The sequence below is a fragment of the Nothobranchius furzeri genome, chromosome 18, assembly GCF_043380555.1.
Source record: "Nothobranchius furzeri strain GRZ-AD chromosome 18, NfurGRZ-RIMD1, whole genome shotgun sequence".
Classification (NCBI taxonomy): domain Eukaryota; kingdom Metazoa; phylum Chordata; class Actinopteri; order Cyprinodontiformes; family Nothobranchiidae; genus Nothobranchius; species Nothobranchius furzeri.
In genome coordinates, this window is record NC_091758.1 from 26,766,582 (window position 1) to 26,784,597 (window position 18,016).

Here is an 18,016-nt window from a genome sequence, read left to right on the forward strand (position 1 = left end):
TCAAGAAGAACAGATAACCTTTCTTGTAGTTTCTGTGAAAGTTGCAATAAACGTCGTTGAGAGCCAAAGAGGTGGAAATGGGATGATTGCAATAATGCAGTCACAAACAAGATTACATCAATGCAAAACAGACCATCTCTGTAATTATGATGGTTAGTGTTATTGCGTTTAGATAATGGGCTGGAAAAGAACCAAATGGCTTGTTGAACGTGGATCACATATAAATGTTAGATGCAAGTAAGTTTCTTTAAAGAGCAAGTTCACTGAGAAACTGTTTATACTTGTTATTTACATGTTATTTTTGAAATAAATGAGTTTCACATGCAGGCTCAATGTAAAAATAGTCTTCAGCACCCATTTCCTGCATTAGGTCCTGATGGAAAATAGATGGTGAAACGTTCAGTTTAGAAAATGCCACACAGATGTATGTCACACTGAAAATATGCATTCATGGACTCTCCCATCTTGACTCAAAACGAGGAAGGCTTGTGCTAATAGTTAGGGTCAGCAACTCCACAACATAACTGAACACTTTCAGGCTTGTGTTATTTGTGGACATCAGCATTGCAGAGCAAAAGGAGTCTGTGGTGAAATCACAGGTTTGTTAGCAAATCAGAGGGGGGATGTCTGAATATCAGGTAATTACTCTCCAAATACTACAGTTTTCTACTCCAGCACACTTCCAGTCAGAGGTGGGATCGAGTTATTGTTTTGCAAGTCTCAAGTGAAGCTCAAGCCTTTATCCTCAAGTCCCGAGTCAAGTCTCAAGTAAATACAGGCAAGTTTCAAGTCAAGTCCAAAGTCTGAAACTTTAAATTTGAGGTCATTTCAACTCATTTTTTAAAACAACGTTGCACCTGGCTCTTGCCATAGTATGCTCATAAGGGGAAGTTAGCTAAAGTTAACAATCTCATCATTACAAAATAAGTACCTCTGACTCTTCTTTATGAAACTTCTAATAAAGTCGTTCCATTGCTGACTGTAATTCTCTTCTTGCATGCTTTACATTTTGTACTGAGTTTTTAGTCAAGTAATTAGCAGTGCATGTAGGCAAAAGAGAGCACTCTTGGGCTAAACTGTTGTTTGCTGCAGTGCTGTTTACCAGAGTTGTGGACTCAAGTCACATGACCTGGACACAAGTCAGAATTGAGTCATTTTAATGACTTCTGAATTGACTTGATAAAATCTATAAAGACTTACAACTTGACTTGAAAGCCAATGACTCGCGACTTGAATCGACTTGCATCTGTTGACTTGATGATGACTTGAGCATATTTGATATTTTAGCACAAAAGTGGCACGGCATGGACAAAAATCATAAATCATTCTTCGTTCTGGGTTTCATGTACTGCTAAATGCAGCAGCACTTTGTTTAGAATCAGTTTCAGTTGCACTTTCTGCTTGTTGGTGCAAATAAATGAAGCTTTAAGAAGCTTTATTACTGGAATTTATTTATTATCATTGTCATTAAATTCAAGTTGGACAGATGACTTGATTATGACTTGAAAATTCAAAGTTAAGGACTTGGACTTGACTTGGACTTCCACATCATTGACTTTGGACTAATCTTCGACTCGATTGTCTTTGACTTGGACTTGACTCAAGTCTTGACTGGAAAGGCTTGTGACTTACATTATTTTAGGTTTTGTGTGAAAATAAGTCCAGGACTACAAATGAGCTTCACAAAAGTGATCGAACCAGACACAGAGTAAACAGGGAGAAAATGGCTGTAAGTTCAGCAAACTTCCAATCCTTCCCACAGGGGGAAAGAACCACCATGAATCTGTTCATGTGGTAAGTAGCAGCTACGCTAGGGGAGAGGAGAGGAGATTATGGGACGTATCGATGTAGTCATGCTAATTACGAACTTTTACAAGATGATAAATCTCAATGTACGTGACTGGCGTTGTCGAAACACACATAGTTTTCATTTAAATTGCAGTACAACATATGTGCGATCCAGGGCGTAAGCAGATTAGAAAATAGTTCTTTTAGCCCCGTTGACTTGCATTCATTTTTTCATTCTTCCGGGGACCCATCAGCCGACCGGAAAGGGGGGAGACTTAGGCTCCCTATAAAATCCAGTCTTCTATTGCTTAATGATGTTGACAAACAAGCTCGTAGTTTTATAGGTGTTTTCATGTGAATAAAGGCATTTCTAGAAATACAAATACAAACTACTAAAGAAGATTTCCCTAGTGGGACAATGGAATCCACTACAGGAGTTCTATAGAGCTCTGGGAGTTGACGTCACTTCTCCCGGCATGCAACAGTTCAAATCGAAATAGCGCCATATTGGCATGCAGAAGCCGGCAGCTGGACTATTTGTTATTGTCAGAAAACTCAATCAGACAGGAAATATGGTAGATTCCTGTAGTGCCCCAGGATGCAGAACAGACGCCGACGACATAAGGAATGAGCCATCTACAGAATTCCCCAAGATCCGGAGCGCCGCAAACGTTGGATCATTGTAATAAAACGCGCTAGTGACCGGGCGAAAAGGAAGCTGTGGGATCCCGAGAGTAAAGGTTTTCGCTTATGCAGCGACCACTTCATATCAGGTACTTAAACCAACGTTTCCTCAACTGTGTGTGGTATTTATTTTAAATGCTTTTATTATGATTCTTAGTGGGCTTCCTAAACTTATTTTGGCGTGGCTTTTTCTGTCTTATTACTCATAGCAACAAGTAAACGTCACGTAAAACGTTGCCTCGTGAGTTCTGCGTGCTGCCGTTTACGTGTTTTATGATGACAGCAATTAACCGGCTAAGCTGTATTTAATTTTTAAGCAATGGTTGATCAATTGTCAGATCACACATAAAAAGCACTTTGGATCGCTATTATCTGTCTCACAGAGACTACTTACGTGTAAATCTGTTATTTGTCCGTCCATCCATCCATTTTCATCCGCGTATCCGGAGTCGGGTTGCGGGGGCAGTAGCGTGACTTCCCTCTCCCCAGCCGCCGGAGCCAGCTCCTCCGGGTAAATCCCAAGGGGTTCCCCGGTCAGGTCCGGTGTTGTGCCGGTAAGAAGTCCGCTCCGACAGCTTCTGGCATTTTTAAAAAGTATCCCAGGGGCACGGTAAGGGTCGGAGATGTTTAGTCTATTTAATTTCTGACTATATAAAACGATTTCTTCTGTTTTAAAGTGTGAAGTAAACTCCGACGAAGTAAAATCCAAGCGGATCCCGTTCATGTTCATGGTTACATCCGTGTTTGTTTACCTTTTTTGCATGCCAAAATGGCGTCTACTAACTGAGAGTCACGTGGGGTCCGGAGCTCTATTGAGCAGTTTGCCTCTATTCTTTCGGTTTCAACTCTGGAGTCACCAACTTTTTGCAGAATCATAGCAACTGTATTTCTGAGAAATGATGCAGACTTGTTGATAGGTGACTCCAAAGGAAACAATACGTTTGAAGACTCAACACTGAAAACACATTTCCTTTTTGATTGCCTTTCTAAATAGAATTTATGAGCTATGTTTCCATATTGATTATATTTGTTGACCACTCTAAAATGATCAATCAGCATTCACAAACTGAGTAATTCTACTCTGAATACCACCAGACAGCACCACAAATTCGCCTATATCTGTCAGAGAAAATAAAAAATGACACTGAAGGTTTTTTTCCTGCGAAACACATTAGAGTTTCGAACAGAACCACCCAAAGAACTGGTTCTAAAGTCAGTTCTGCACTACATTTTGATCCACAAATGAGGTTCAAGCAAACTCAAATGAGCTCGTTTTTCTTTTACAGTTTTACATCTGAAAACATCACAAGCTAATAAGAGGAAATAAAAAAAAATACAGACAGACATGTTTTATTGATTGCCTCAGATGCAAGTTTAATTATGGAGTCAGTTATCATAAATTCTGCTTCGATTTCTTGTTCTCAGAACCCATTAACTCTCTTTGTATCCATTATTTCCTCGAAGTTTTACCTAAAGCATCTGTGCAAAGTGCTGCTTAACTGTGTAGCGTCATTATTATCGTATCAAGTGTTACGATAAAACTGAAACTGATATCCTGTGTTGAATACACAAGAAGCAAAGAGGAGGGTGGGATGTCATCACGGTCACATTTGGTCTTTTGGATTAAAAATGACCACTGGTTTTATTTGCTCTGTTCTGTTGAAGTAAGTGGACACCACTGAACGCTGATACGTAGTCATGTCTGACTCTCTACGCTGATGTCTCGCCCTTCTGTAGATGGAGCTAACTTTTCTTCTGAAGTACTGTCCAGAGAAGACATACAGCAGTGGGTTCAGGGTGCTGTTGAGGAAGCCCAAGTAAACAGACACCTGTCCTCCTACATCGAGAGTGTGAGACCAGGATCTCTCATCCAGTGTTTTGATGTCACAGAGGATGTCAAGGAAAGTGAAAACTTGGAATGGACCCCAGCACAATAAAAACAGAAGTGTAACCATGTATACAAGCGTCGTAGCCTTTGAGTCATTAGTGTCATGAACAGTTGTACTCTCCGTCCTCTGCGCCAAAGCCTTGATTATGTTCCAGCTGCTGAAAACAATAACCAGAACAGGGAGCACAAAACCCAGAAGGTTCATCAGAATCTGATGGGAAAGCTTCCAAGAGCTTTCATGAGCATAATCCAGAACACAGTACGTGGTTTCAGACTCCTCATTAAATTTCACCTTTCTATGGATTATGGATGGAATGCTCAGGAGAAGTCCCAGCAGCCACACGATGACACACATCATCTTGGCATAAACTGTCTGTCTTAGCCATCGAGCCTTCATCGTTTTCACCAGCGCTAAGTAGCGGTCGATGCTTATCATGACCAGGGTGTAGATGCTGGTGTAGAAGTTGATGACAATGACAGAGTTCACAAGTTTGCATAAAACGTCTCCATATGACCAGGCCATCTTGTTCAGGATGTTCATTCCCCAGAAAGGGAGGCCACAGAGAAGTGAGAAGTCAGCCAGGGCCAAGTTGCTCAGATAAATCTCTGCTACAGTCAGCCGATCTTTGTGGGCGGCAAAAACTGCCAGAACAAAGCCGTTGAAGAGGAGGCCTAATAGGGATAGGGTGAAGATGTAAGGAGGGACGATGGTGTAGACGAGCTCCAGATCTGAGGAGACTGATGGTTCAAATGTGGAGATCAGGCTGCTGTTTTCAAACCATGCTTGGGTTGCTGCTTCTGGCTTTATTCGCTCCATTAGCTAAAAAAATAAAAAATAAAAAAATAAACAAATAGACTATTTAGCAAATTCTATGATTTGGTTTAAAATCCACATTTCAGTTTTGTAACAAATAAGCTTCAGTTATAAGAAGTGTTTTTTGTTCAAACACATTCAACCACACCCCATTAGCTGCGGTATTTTAATTATCAAAATCATTAAAACAGCTGCATTAATCATCAAAACGTTTGCATGCAAAACTTTGTTGCCCTAACTATTTGAAATGAAGGTTTGTCTTGATGTCCTTATGCCTTCCGTTGGAATTTGATGCTCAGATCAGAAAACAAAATGGAACATGTTATGGAATAAGTTCTTACCTCCAGTTGCATTTAAGTTATCCTCAGATGATCAAAATGCTAATGATAGAAGCTACATCTGGAACTGGAGGCTGTGCATGCCGAGCAACTGGTAGGTGTACACAAAGGAAAAGTGGGATCTGCTGCAAGCAGGTTTGTATATATAGTCAAATTCTTCCACACCCTTAGGCCAAGAGTTTAATATATCAACTTGTTTGGGAAAGAGTCAAGATTTGCTCTGTGCACATATAAACAACTGGACACGATATCTGTTAAAGACTCCTAAACCTGAGTGCAGGAGATTTTACTGTAGCAGAACATTTAGGAGAAGATCTCTTCATGAGATAATGATTATAAGATGGTGTATTTCAAGTCTATAGACCACTCAGTCATTTACACTGCAAGCAATTTTCACTTGTTTTCACACATGCTCGTGTCCTCTTACTTGGCACACATTAAAGCGACTCGTTTTAATGTTTTTAGTATTTGTTTCTCACTCAAGCCAATTAAACATGAAAATTTAACAGATGCTTTGATAAAAAGTGGATATTTAACAAATAGTGTACTTTTTTTCTTGTGTTTGTCAGAAAGGTACAATATTTATTCCTTTCCTCTGCAGTAAGAATGTATAACTCCTCAGTTTAACTGGTACTGGCATTTTCCTGTAATAACAATGTAATATTCACTATGTGTTCAATACTTGTGTAATACCGGATGTACATGAGTATGTCAGTGTCCCTTGTGTTTGCAGAAATGTGCAACATAAGTTTACTTTTTATTTATTGCTTTTAGGGGTTGAAGGTTACAACAATAGTGCGTTACTTTTGTGTGTTTACCTGTAATCTTATTATTTTCTTCAAGTGTATGTGCTGCTGTAGCAAGTGGATTTCCCCACTTTTTGATCTATTCTATTCTGAAAACAAGAGGTGGAATAAGTACTGAAATATCCTACTTAAGAATAAGTACATTGGTAATTTTTTTACTCAAGTTTAAGTAAAAAGTATCGTAAATAAAATGTTCTCAAAGTAGCTTGGTCAGCGTAAAGATGGCTACAACTAAGTAATGTGAAATCACAATGCTAGCTCACAACACACACACACACACACACACACACACACACACACACACACACACACACACACACACACACACACACACTTGTATTTATATGCTTGTGTGGACCCTCCATTGACTTCCATTCATTTTTATTTATTTTTTTCATTTTTGTGACTGTATTATGCCTAACTCATACATCAGTCCTAACCATAACCAATGGTGTTCTATTCCTAACCCTAACCCAAACTAATCTAAACTAAACGTTAATTTACACCAAACCTTTAAAGCCAAGTTTAACAGTGTGTGGACCAGCAAAATGTCCCCACAATGTGGAAATGTCCTCATGTTACTGTAACAGAATGAAATGAATGTTTTTTCCCTCCTCTGCACAAGACTAGTCTGCATGAGATATGGTCTCAAGGTCTCATGCATTCCTTCTAACCTGCTTATTTTCAGCTCAACAGAAGAATGAAGAATGAACTCTTTTCTTTTAATTAATCAAAGAACTCTATCTTAATAAAGCTAATCCATCAAAGTGTTAGTCAACAAATAAGATTTTACCAATCTGTGAAATCTAAATATTAATTACTTTATCATAGTCCTATAGAATATAAAGGTACAATGACTTTAAAGGTTCCAACAAGACTCATTTCACGTAGCGTTAAAAAGACATGACACATTCCTTTCACTGATCCAATCAGAATCGGACAGAACTGACGGAGGCGGGGTTTTGATGGTGTTTGGTAACTCTGTCAACTTTTCATTTGACCATAAACCATAACATCCGAAGTATAAAACTATGCCCACGTCATCTCTAACGCCAGGTCAAAGCGTTCCAAAGAAAGTGATGGAGTGGCTAATCCTGAACTATCCTCTTCAACCAAAAAGAACAAACGACAAGCTGAAAAATGTGTTGCTATTCCAACTGCTGCAAAAGTTCCTTTCAGAATAAAAGCTGAACCATCAAGACCTAGGTTTGGGTCTCACCAGACACCAACAAATTGTCACGACCCGGAAGTAACTCACAGACTGGACTGGTCAGCAACCGCTGCTTTTCCTACCAGCTCTGTTCCAGAGAAGGTCGAGCTAGACCTCGACATTCCTGATCTAAAGGGGACTCCCTGAAGGGTAGGTAGACCAGCAAATGGTGTCTCATGTGTTTATGAACCTCCTAACCAAAGCTTAATGCGAAAACATCACCTTCAGTTCCCATCAGAACAAATCGCTTCTTCGGATTTGCTGGTTCTGATTAACATCACACGTCATCCATTCACCGTCTCATCCACATTAGTTACACCATAAATTTAGTGCTTAAAGTCAGTCTAGTTTGATTTGTTAGAAATAAAATTCTTAACTTTTAAACTTGACTCTCTCTCTTCTGTTGTCTCTGAGTGAATACAAAGCTGTTATCTAATCCCTGCAATAAAAAGTTCCAATCTTCTGGTTAAAATAACCTCACAGATCTGTAAGGTGGATTTCATATTGCCTATGGAATCCTACGCCTTATGGCTTATTAAATAACATGTAATTTAAATCATTGCACTACGTTATGTTCAAAATGTGTCCACATAAACATATAAAGACATGTACACACACAACTGCACGCAGACACACTGCATTATTTTAGAATAATTTCAATTAGTAATTGAACCACATTGAACTGCTTTTGTAATACTTTAATCTCTTATTCATGAGTAAAATTAAACAGGCTAAATCATTACATATATGTGCAATCAAGAAGCAACTTCAGAGGTCATACACAAACAGGGATGGAGCACATAATGTTTACAACTGAATTAGCTCCAGTGTTAAGTGTAGATTTGCACAAAGAAGATGTCACAGAGGCTGCAGGTCTCCCGTTCTATGAGCAGAGCACGCTGGGAATCCGTTGGTAAAGAGCGGTAAATGTTCTTTTGCTGCTGCCGTGCAGAACAGTTACATTTCAAAGATGGAAACCGAGTCCGGCTACCGAACCAAGCAGAATACAGACATAATACTGTTGCGCGAAGGTGTGGGTTTCATCCAACAGGAAAGAGGGGGCAAACAGTGAGTGAATCACAGGGACCGGACTAATGTTTTTGAGCAAAACTGCAGGAAAGTGTGGCTGTTTAACGTCCTCGTTGTAAAAAGTGTACACCCACATCCCTCACGGGTGAGACGCGGCACTCATGCTGGTGTCTCTCATTCTGTTCCAATGCTGCAAAGCGCAGTATTTAAAATGTATTACTAAGCCTATTTTTTGTTTTACTCAGCAACAGATATGACTGAAAATGTAACAAAGTACAATTGTTTTAAAAAAAGATAACATACTCAAGTAAAAGTAAAAATATAGACTTTAAAAATAACTTTAAAAAGTATAACTACACAAAAAAGCTACTTTATTACAGTAACGCAGGTAAATGTAATGTGTTACGTTCCACCTCTGCTAAAACCTTGGGCTGTTGCAACATGCCATGCCTGGTCAGTGCTGCAGACTGTTTCCATGCAGCTCTTGGAGATGATCCTCATTCTTAGGGATTATTCTAGGAATGCATGCAAGAGCCAGTTTCAACACTTGAGGTCAGTCAAGGATCCAAACTCAGAGTCGTGGAAAAACAAGCTCCATCCTGAAGCAGGAAACTAAAGTTCAAAGGAAGTCGTGTATTTCATAAAAGGTTGGTAGGTCTGAACTGGCGTCAGCCTGAGGAAGTTTGCAGCCACAAACGAAACGTAGCGGGAAAACAGGTAACAAAACTGTTCTGTGTTTTAAAAAAGAACTGCAGCATGGAATTAGAAATACGATACAGCAAGAACACACCTAAGATGAACTGGAACCTATTTGTGCATTTCAGAAAGTTTGCCATGATTCACATGGGAATCTTTTTGTTTTTTCATGTCTGTCACTTGTGTTTATTTATGAAACAAGTTAGACTGCATTTGGCCATTAGAAACATAATGTTCTCTCTAAAGGTGTCGCATTGTGTTCTACTTTCACTTTTTTTTTTCTTGTTTTTCACAAAGGATGCAACACGTGCTTTCTGTGAAAGAAGGGAATAATAATTGTTTTCCAAGGAACATTTGTAGTTTAAGCAGATGCAGCAAGCCAGCAACATAACTTTTATTTTCTTTCTCACAAAACACAAAACAATAAAACAAATGCTTTTAACTGAAGAGTCTGACTGCAGGCCTTTTCTTATGAATGAACCCCCTGTTGAAAGTTGCATATTGTCTGAAATCAATAAATAAATGTTGCTGATTGGGAATGAGGCACAAAGACAACATACTACTTTGCAAGAAGTCAAAAAGAGGTTTTTCATAATGAGTTCCCTTATATAGTAAACATGTCGTGCAAAGATTTAAACAGGTAATATTTACACCTTTTATAAACTAAAACAATAAGCAAATATTTCTAAATCAAAACTTTTTGTGCAATATATCTTAAGTTTAGTAATTCTCTTTAGTTTGCTTGCTGCTGATTGTCATCTGATCCACTTCCAGTGAACTTTCCTTTTGCACAAACAATTAAAAGACTTCCCCTGCTCTCTGCTTTAGTTTCCTCGCAATCGCATACAGGAAACACATCAATAACCTGTTCGTGCTTTAGCATGTGGAGAACTGATTGCCAGGATGAAACGTAAATTTTCAAAACATCTCAACTTGGCCTCTGGGTGATCCATTGTGTTCACAAAGATCGGAGTCAGATAGGTAAGCTAGAACAGTGAGTGGAAAACGCCCATCCTGCCTGTCCGCGTTGTGTAACGAATGTGAAAACTAAATTCATGCGCATGGTCTCTTTGTTACAGTCTCCAGGCTTTGTGGGCCAAACATCATTAGTGAACATCAATGCCCAGATGTGGAAAACATTTAAATGAGCAAAAAATGAAAACCTGGAAAATTGGGAAGGATCTTAGTGATCCAGATATGGAAGGAGGTCCCACATACTTAGCTTGTGGTTTTCATCAAGTTTTCATCAATAATTCAACACGTGACAATGCTTCTAAAGTAGCTCAAAATCCCTTCAAATATCCAGGGAACATGTTAATGGCTGACAGGACGCCATGAAAAATCCACTTGCAAATCAGTCAAGAAACCATGAAAAACAAAGCGAAAACAGCAAGCACTAAAGAGTTGTCGATCTCTCCCGCTGGGCCGACATGCATGGTGTGATTCGCATATCTGTTTGGTTGCAGGCATGCCTGGTTTTGTTCTCATCAGCAGATTTAAATTGTACCTAATATGTGAAGCAAATATTTCACCAGTGTTAATAAAACTTTAAATGCTTGTGTTGCTATTGTAGGCTCGCAATCTGAGCTCCAAGTGTGAAGAGACACAGGACAAACAGAGTGGATGAAGGTCTGTCAAAGAACACAGAATGGACATACTGTTGTGGAAGGGTGAGTCTAGACCACAGACGCTCTATGACTTATAAAAGTGGATGCACATTCATAGTAACATGCGTAAAACCTCTTTACAGTCCAAACTAGGACATAATACAGATTTCTCAGTGTTACTCAAAAACAAGATAATGTTTTGACTTCATTAGAAAAGACTGCATAAAATCTGAGTTTGATCATTGCTGTTTTCTACATTTAGAGAAAGCTAATGAAAAGACCATGCCAGTGGTCCTCCATACCCGCGGGCCTCCTCTTTGTCACCACATCATCTGCAAAAGGCAGAGACCTGATCCTCAGGCCACCAAAACGGATTCCCTCAACATGATGGCTGCGCATAGAAATCCTGTCCATAAAATTCATTATTATTATTATTACTTATAATAACCAGAAGCTAAACTTATCTTCTTGCTGTGTGTCTTTTTAACACCAAGCTAACTGCTGAAATGTCTCCTCAGCCTTCATTAGTGTCTACAGGAGTGATTCATCACTAAATCAAACATATCAGCTGTGTTCATGATCTAATACCTGCTGGAATCAGGCTGCAGTGCCGGGTACGTCAGCAACATTTTTCTAAGGCCAACAGTGAGCGGTCCGCCAGTCTGAAGTTGCAAGTGCGGTATTCTGGCCACAGGGGGGCAGTGGGAGTCTGAGTGACTTTTCATTAACCCTGTAAAGGGTCATTTTAGCACATACTGGCTCAAGAAAAATAAAAAAATTATGAAAAATTGGCATTATATAATGTTATTTATATATTTAGCTATGAAATGTCTAGCAATGAAACATTTTCCAACATTTCTAAGCCTTAGTCATTAACAAAATACAGTATGTAATAAAGCCTGGGACCTCTCCCAGAGGTGAGGAACCTTGAGGGTTCTACATAGCCCTTCTGTACAGAGGTCGCAGAAGACTTTCCTGGAATCTGCGGGACTGTTGTCCATCTTCTAGTGTGGAGATCAAAGCTTTGTTTACTCTGTCTGATGACCACTGACGTCTTGGGGTCAACATTTGTTTCTTTTGTCAGCTGTTGGTATTTCCACAGTTTTTGATCCTTTTTCTTTATGTTACCATCACTTGGGATTAACACATCTATTACCACAGCGTTTTTCTGCTGTTTGAACTCTACATTATCAGGTGTTTGCACATCCAGATCAGGTGTTCCATGCCTACCAGCAGCTTACATCTCACTTTAACCTGATCTGTCTCAGGGGAATCTTTGCCATCTGCATTATCCTTTCTTCCTGTTTTACTCCCAAGATATTAGATTCATCATTTTATGACAGCGTTGATATTATCCATTAAAAGCTGCATGGTGGTGCACTATTGCCTCACACCAAGAAGCTGGAGAAGTTCGACTCTCAGTTTGATTTCCTTTTCTGTGTGGATTTTGTATGTAAGGACTGTTTTGGGGGTACCCTGGTTTCCATTAGCGGCGAGAGTGTTCATGAATGGTTTTTGTCTCGTTCATCCTTCTGGAAAGGTGACCACTCCGAGGTGTACACCACCTCTCAGTGAACACTACAGACAGAGACTCCCTTTACCTCAGGAACAAGCTGGTGAGGAGCTTGCAAAGCACTGTGAGTATATTTAATGTCTCGCCACATGATGGTGCACACATCTGGTTTTTCACACTAAAGTTGGGACGCACCAGTCTTCTTACGTCAGAAGATTGCCGTTTATTCACTGCACCAAACACACATCCTGTGTAATGCTTAAAATGTTTATTTCCTTGGATTATTTAGCTTTTAATAATAGTAATTTTTAAAAGTAAAAAAAAAAAAAGAAAAGAAAAAGTTGAATCTTTCTTGTTTTCAGGCAATGTTTGACACCTCACCAGCCCACTACAGTCTGATTTACTCTTTACAATGTCTTTAAGATCAGTTTGATTTCCTAATCCATTCAGGCAGAAACTTGTAACTTTAGTTAGTTTTAGAAACAATGTTCACTAAAGATTTTGGGTATCTTTATTAGTATGATAAGACTTTTGTCCAGAGAAGGCCTTGAATGTAAAATATTCAGCATTTAGCAATTTCCAAAGGGAAAAAATTTGGATTTAATTCAGCTTGGAGACTGAATCTGTTTAGGTTCATCATGTAATCACGGATTTAAACAGTCATGACATGTTTATTCGAAAGAAAAACTGTTATTTTCTTTTCTATTCAGGTTGTATCAACTCCAAATGAGTCATCCAGAGTTTCCCAGTCTTGCAGTCCCGGATCCAGAGGTTCTAACCATCTAAGATGAAGTTTCTGTCTTGGATTAAGTTGCCAGTGCTGCTTTACCGTGAAGTTTTCATCTACCGGTACTTGCGATTGGATTCAACAGAGATGTGGTGTTGTGAGTCTTTACGGGCATTTTCAGTACTTTGTTGGACAAAACAGAAAATATCTAAAAAATAAAATTAAAAAAAACTGATAAAATTTGAATAAACTCTAAAAAATAATGCACTACTAAATGTGACCAGAACTGGAATATGATCCAATATATTTGACAAAAAGGAAGCAAAAGAAAGAGAAGAACTCATGAAATAAAGTTAAAAGAGGTCACTTAGACAAATACTTTATTTTAGGTTTCTGTGTCTGCCTGCATGTTAATTGTTCCACAACTGTTTTGAGCCCCAGCACGTGCAGTAAAATTTGATTTCCTGTTTGCCACAGCTCGACTCCACTTTGAGGGTACCTCAGGGTGGACCCTTGCCCACAGCCCACAATGAGTCAACACTTGGGCCATTAAAATTGCTTTCTAGAAAGAAATGCAAAGTGAGAAGGTTAATGTCTGTGCAAACCACAAAAAAGTGGTTGCATGTGTGTTGCAACTGGAAAATTGTAGACCAAATTGTTTTTTACTTTGCAGAGGGTGAGTCAGAAACACCAAAAAACACTTAGCAAGCTGTTGTTTTGATGCCTCTGTTTATTTTCCCCACTCAGCTAGGATCTAAAAGCTTTGCAACATTTAAAGAGCATGCTTTTTGTCTAGTTTATTGGTTATATAACAAATAACACAAAAAGCCGCCTTTAATGATAAAAGAATATTATATTTTCTATTTTTTAAAGCAATTAGACAATCAATCGCAGCAAACAAATAAAGGTTTCTTCTCCAGGAAGCAACTGCCATGCCCTGCTACACAAATTAGATCTTAAATAAATAGGGACAAAACTTTAAATATTAAAATCATTTGAATCATTCACCAAGTTAATAAAGTTACTGTACATCACAATCCTCCGTTTCTCGCTAAAGTACGATTTTAAGGAGAATGTTGACTAGAGATGTTCTAGACCAGCGTTTTGAGTGTGGAAGATAAGTTTGAGCGCGTGGACTCAGAGTTTATTGTCCTTTTAATGCTCCACTGCTTTACGAGTTCCTGAACTTTCTTTCTGAAGTTCTTCCCAACAATTACGTACAGGACTGGGTTGAGCACGCTGTTGAAGAATCCCAGGTAGGTGAAGATCTGGTTGCAGATATCCAACACCGATGAGACGTGACACCCCACGAGGACTTCGGCTCGTGACAGCATGTTTAAAATGGTGATCAAGTGGAATGGCACCCAGCATATGAGGAAGGCCAGGAGGACCACCAGTATCAGGGTGGTGGCTTTCTGCTCCGTTTTCTCCGCGTTGAACCTCTCTATCACCTTAGTCTTCAGAGCTTGAATGATCTTCAACGTGCAGAATGAGATGATTGAAATGGGAACGATGAAGCTGAGTATCAGTAACAAGCCATCAAAAAACAGCTCTACTGAGAGGTTTGGATATTCCAGATAACACGCTTCAACATCATACTCCGGGAAATAGCTCACTTCCCTAAAGATGAACGTGGGGATGCTCAACAACAAGCCAAAGCCCCAAGTCAGCAAACAGCTTAGTTTGGCATACTTAGGCCTGCGCATTCTCCCGTGTGACAGAGCATGCACCAGTGCCAAGTAGCGATCTATGCTAACCAGGACAAGAAAATAAATGCTGCAGTAGATATTCACTTTAATGCCCACGTTAACAACTTTGCACATAAATTCACCAAAAGGCCAATTGAAATTATTGGAGATGTTGACTGCCCAGAAAGGCAAACAGGACACCAAAACCAGATCAGCTGCAGCTAGATTACTTAAGTAGATCTCAGCTATGGTGCACGGCTTCTTGTGGAGGCAGAACACCATCAAGACAAAGAGGTTGAATATGATTCCCAACACGCTGATGATCAGAATGTACACAGGCTGATTGGCGTAGAGCCATTCCCAGGCCTCTGGCTCTGGACAGGAGGAGTCATTGGTAGCGTTACGGTCCGTGTTCGATGGAGTGACGTTGAAGCTGGGGATGCTGTAAAGAGCGAAGGATTATTAAACAGAAATCAATACAACATGAATGAATAATGAATGAAAGTTTGTTTCCTTCACCTTTTTGTTGTAATATGAACTAATGAGAAGGTTTATTTCTACTCCAGTGGTTTCAGTAAATATGAATATTCTGTTACCAGAATATGGTTTTATAAAAAATAAAAAGTAATTTTATTCTTTTTTTTATTTACAGAAGTTCTCATTTTAAAAATGTTGAATTCGGAGAATTTGTTCCAGACAAGCATCTGTACACTAACCCCAACCCTCCAGACAAGCATCTAAATAAAATGCTTTACCACATGATTATATGTGGACAATCTTTTCCAGGCCTTTGACCCACTGTGGAAATTTTCTTCATAGAGTCATCTCATGACTTGTCTCATTGGAATATTTCCACAACCTTTCCAAAGTGCAGTCAGACTTTAAACTACAACAAAACAGGACCGGACGTGTAAATGAGCAGAATTCATCTGAGTGAAATTCAGACTTTAATAAAGAAAATGAATAAAATCCTAAATCATCATAATTGATTTAAGTGATGCTAATTTCTGCTTCTGTCACTGCAGCCATAAATCACAACTAGTTATAATTATTTTACCTGTTTCTGCGTCAGACTACAGAGTAATTACCGTATTACACTAATGAGCAACAGGCTCATCTGGCCACTACAGCATCCTCTCGTGTGTGTGTATGTGTGTGTTCCTGTGTAATATCAGATATCATCTTTCTGTTTCAGCTGTCTTGTGTGTTCACTGCTACATACACACGTTTCTAAAAATGCTCCGTGAAAATAATAGATTCTGTTAGTGATTTTTAATTTTGGTTCTATGATTTTTCACATTCTGTGTTTTATAAATATTCAATGTGAAACATTTGATATGGTCTGAGCTAAAGTGACACTCTAGAGTTGACACACAAAGATGTATGTACATAAATAAAAAATATGGAAGACTTGCCTCTCTTTTAAAATGTAAACAAAGACATTTAAACTAATGAGCATATTTATCTAGAAAATCCTAAAATTTCACTCATGAATTTTTTATTAAAATAAAGCAAATTTTCTTAACTAAATAATAAAAGTTACTTTTTTTACACATGTCAACATATTTCTAACAAACTCCTGGTTTAACAAACTGTAAAATACGTTTTCACGATTTTCTAAGAAACAGAAGTGTAAAAAATGTTAAAATTCAAAATTACCTCGTAGGCTGAAGAGTCATGTTCCCTGAGTGTGTCCAGATGTGAGATTTCCAGATGGTCTGCTCCACTGTTAGGAGGTAACTGTCTCACTCTCCTCTGCCTTGCTCCCTTTAAGTAAACTGCAATTAGTGTGATGTCAGCCAAAAAGGCAATGCGAGTTTATCCTGCAGTCAGCATGCTACGTAACCCATGACTGGCTCTCGTGTTCATCCACTGTCCACTTGACAGTAAGACTATACACTGAAAGCATGTTTCTTTTCTGGCTTCGGTTTTAATCAAATCCGAACATTTACTGTCTTTTATTTCTAAGGTTTTACAGGTGCTAACAAAGAAATTAACTTTATATACTTTATATATGATCATCAGCGCGAGTGCAGAGCTCTAAAATCAGGTGTTAGTTCTCGAGTCTGGAGCCTTTACGTCAATATTAATTTAGAGGAGAATAATGTCAGAAATGATCTTTCCACCCATCTGAGAAAGTGAAGATCATTTCCAAGCAATAATTTCAATTCATCATTTTAAAAGAAAGAAGTTTAGTTCCATAACTCCAAAACATTCCAGACAGTTGTAGAGGTTTCCAGGATGCAACATTCCTGCAAATACATTGAGGCAACAATCAAAGGAATTGCAAAATTTCCAAAAGGTAAATCCAAAATGATCAATTCATGACTCATTGTGGTTTATATTTGTGTTTTTGACCAGGTCCAGTTACTAGGAAGAATCGTTAAATATTTTCTGATCCAAATGAACATTGCCTCATCACTTTCAATACTTCAGGACATCTCAATCTTCAGAAAAAAGATACAAATTCAGAACTTTACTATTACAATTCTTATGATCAGGATGTCTAAAATATTCTCTAATAGACCTCCATCTGATTCAAAATGCTGCTCTTAGAGTTGTGATAGGAGGTGAGCCTGATTTATACTCCTTCAAATGTTCTACTGTCTGTTGAAAGTGATTGACCGATCATTAAAAAATAAAGGAGCGCAGCAAACACTGAGCATATCGGAGAACGTGTTGCAGAAAACATCTGACGACGACATCATGACCGACGGAGTACAAACACACCCACAAATTTTTTATTCGTGGAATGAAATTATGGGGAAACGTGGGTTTATAGGTGGTGTCTGCATGAAGAGGTGGAGAAATTGAGGGACAAATTTGTTATAAAATGTCTCTGAAATACATGTACACAAAATATTCACACAGTAGTAAACATACTGTCATCCATCCATTGTCCTCCGCTTATCCTGGGTTGGGTTGCGGGGGCAGCAGCCTAAGCAGAGAGGCCCAGAGTTCCCTCTCCTCAACCACTTTGGCAAACATCTCTGGGGGAATCCTAAGGCATTCCTTGTCCAGCAGAGGATCATAGTCCCTCCAAAGTGTCCTGGGTCTTCCTTTAGGTCTCCCCCCGGTTGGATGTGCCCGGGGAGGTGTCCAGAAGGCATCCTAACCAGATGCTCGAGCCATCTCAACTGGCTCCTCTTGATGCGGAGGAGCAGCGGATCTACTCTAAGCCTCTCCTGGAAGACTGAGCTTCTTACCCTATCTCTAAGGGAGAGCCCA

The 18,016-nt window shown here is 39.0% G+C and overlaps 2 protein-coding genes and 1 long non-coding RNA gene across 3 annotated transcripts; 1 reads left to right on the forward strand and 2 right to left on the reverse strand.

The window, feature by feature from the left end:
• Positions 1–3,761: 3,761 nt before the first annotated feature.
• bdkrb1 (bradykinin receptor B1) lies at positions 3,762–5,607 on the reverse strand. Its single transcript, XM_015969620.3, has 2 exons — positions 5,516–5,607; positions 3,762–5,180 (listed from the first exon to the last, which is right to left on the reverse strand). The coding sequence occupies exons 1-2, from the start codon at positions 5,525–5,527 to the stop codon at positions 4,077–4,079; spliced, it is 1,116 nt and encodes a 371-aa protein (XP_015825106.3). The 5' UTR covers positions 5,528–5,607; the 3' UTR covers positions 3,762–4,076.
• Positions 5,608–9,143: 3,536 nt separating this feature from the next.
• LOC129163651 (uncharacterized) lies at positions 9,144–11,261 on the forward strand. The gene is made up of 3 exons (XR_008563444.2): positions 9,144–9,274; positions 10,827–10,923; positions 11,123–11,261. It is a non-coding gene; the product is annotated as an uncharacterized lncRNA (long non-coding RNA).
• Positions 11,262–13,893: 2,632 nt separating this feature from the next.
• bdkrb2 (bradykinin receptor B2) lies at positions 13,894–16,582 on the reverse strand. The gene is made up of 2 exons (XM_015969832.3): positions 16,448–16,582; positions 13,894–15,230 (listed from the first exon to the last, which is right to left on the reverse strand). The coding sequence occupies exons 1-2, from the start codon at positions 16,465–16,467 to the stop codon at positions 14,192–14,194; spliced, it is 1,059 nt and encodes a 352-aa protein (XP_015825318.1). The 5' UTR covers positions 16,468–16,582; the 3' UTR covers positions 13,894–14,191.
• Positions 16,583–18,016: the final 1,434 nt, after the last annotated feature.

Coding starts and splice junctions, on each gene's coding strand:
- bdkrb2 (XM_015969832.3), bottom strand. CDS start 16,467: ATGACTCTTCAGCCTACGAG. Junction 15,231..16,447: donor ATGACTCTTCAGCCTACGAG/GTAATTTTGAAT, acceptor CGCTCTTTACAG/CATCCCCAGCTTCAACGTCA.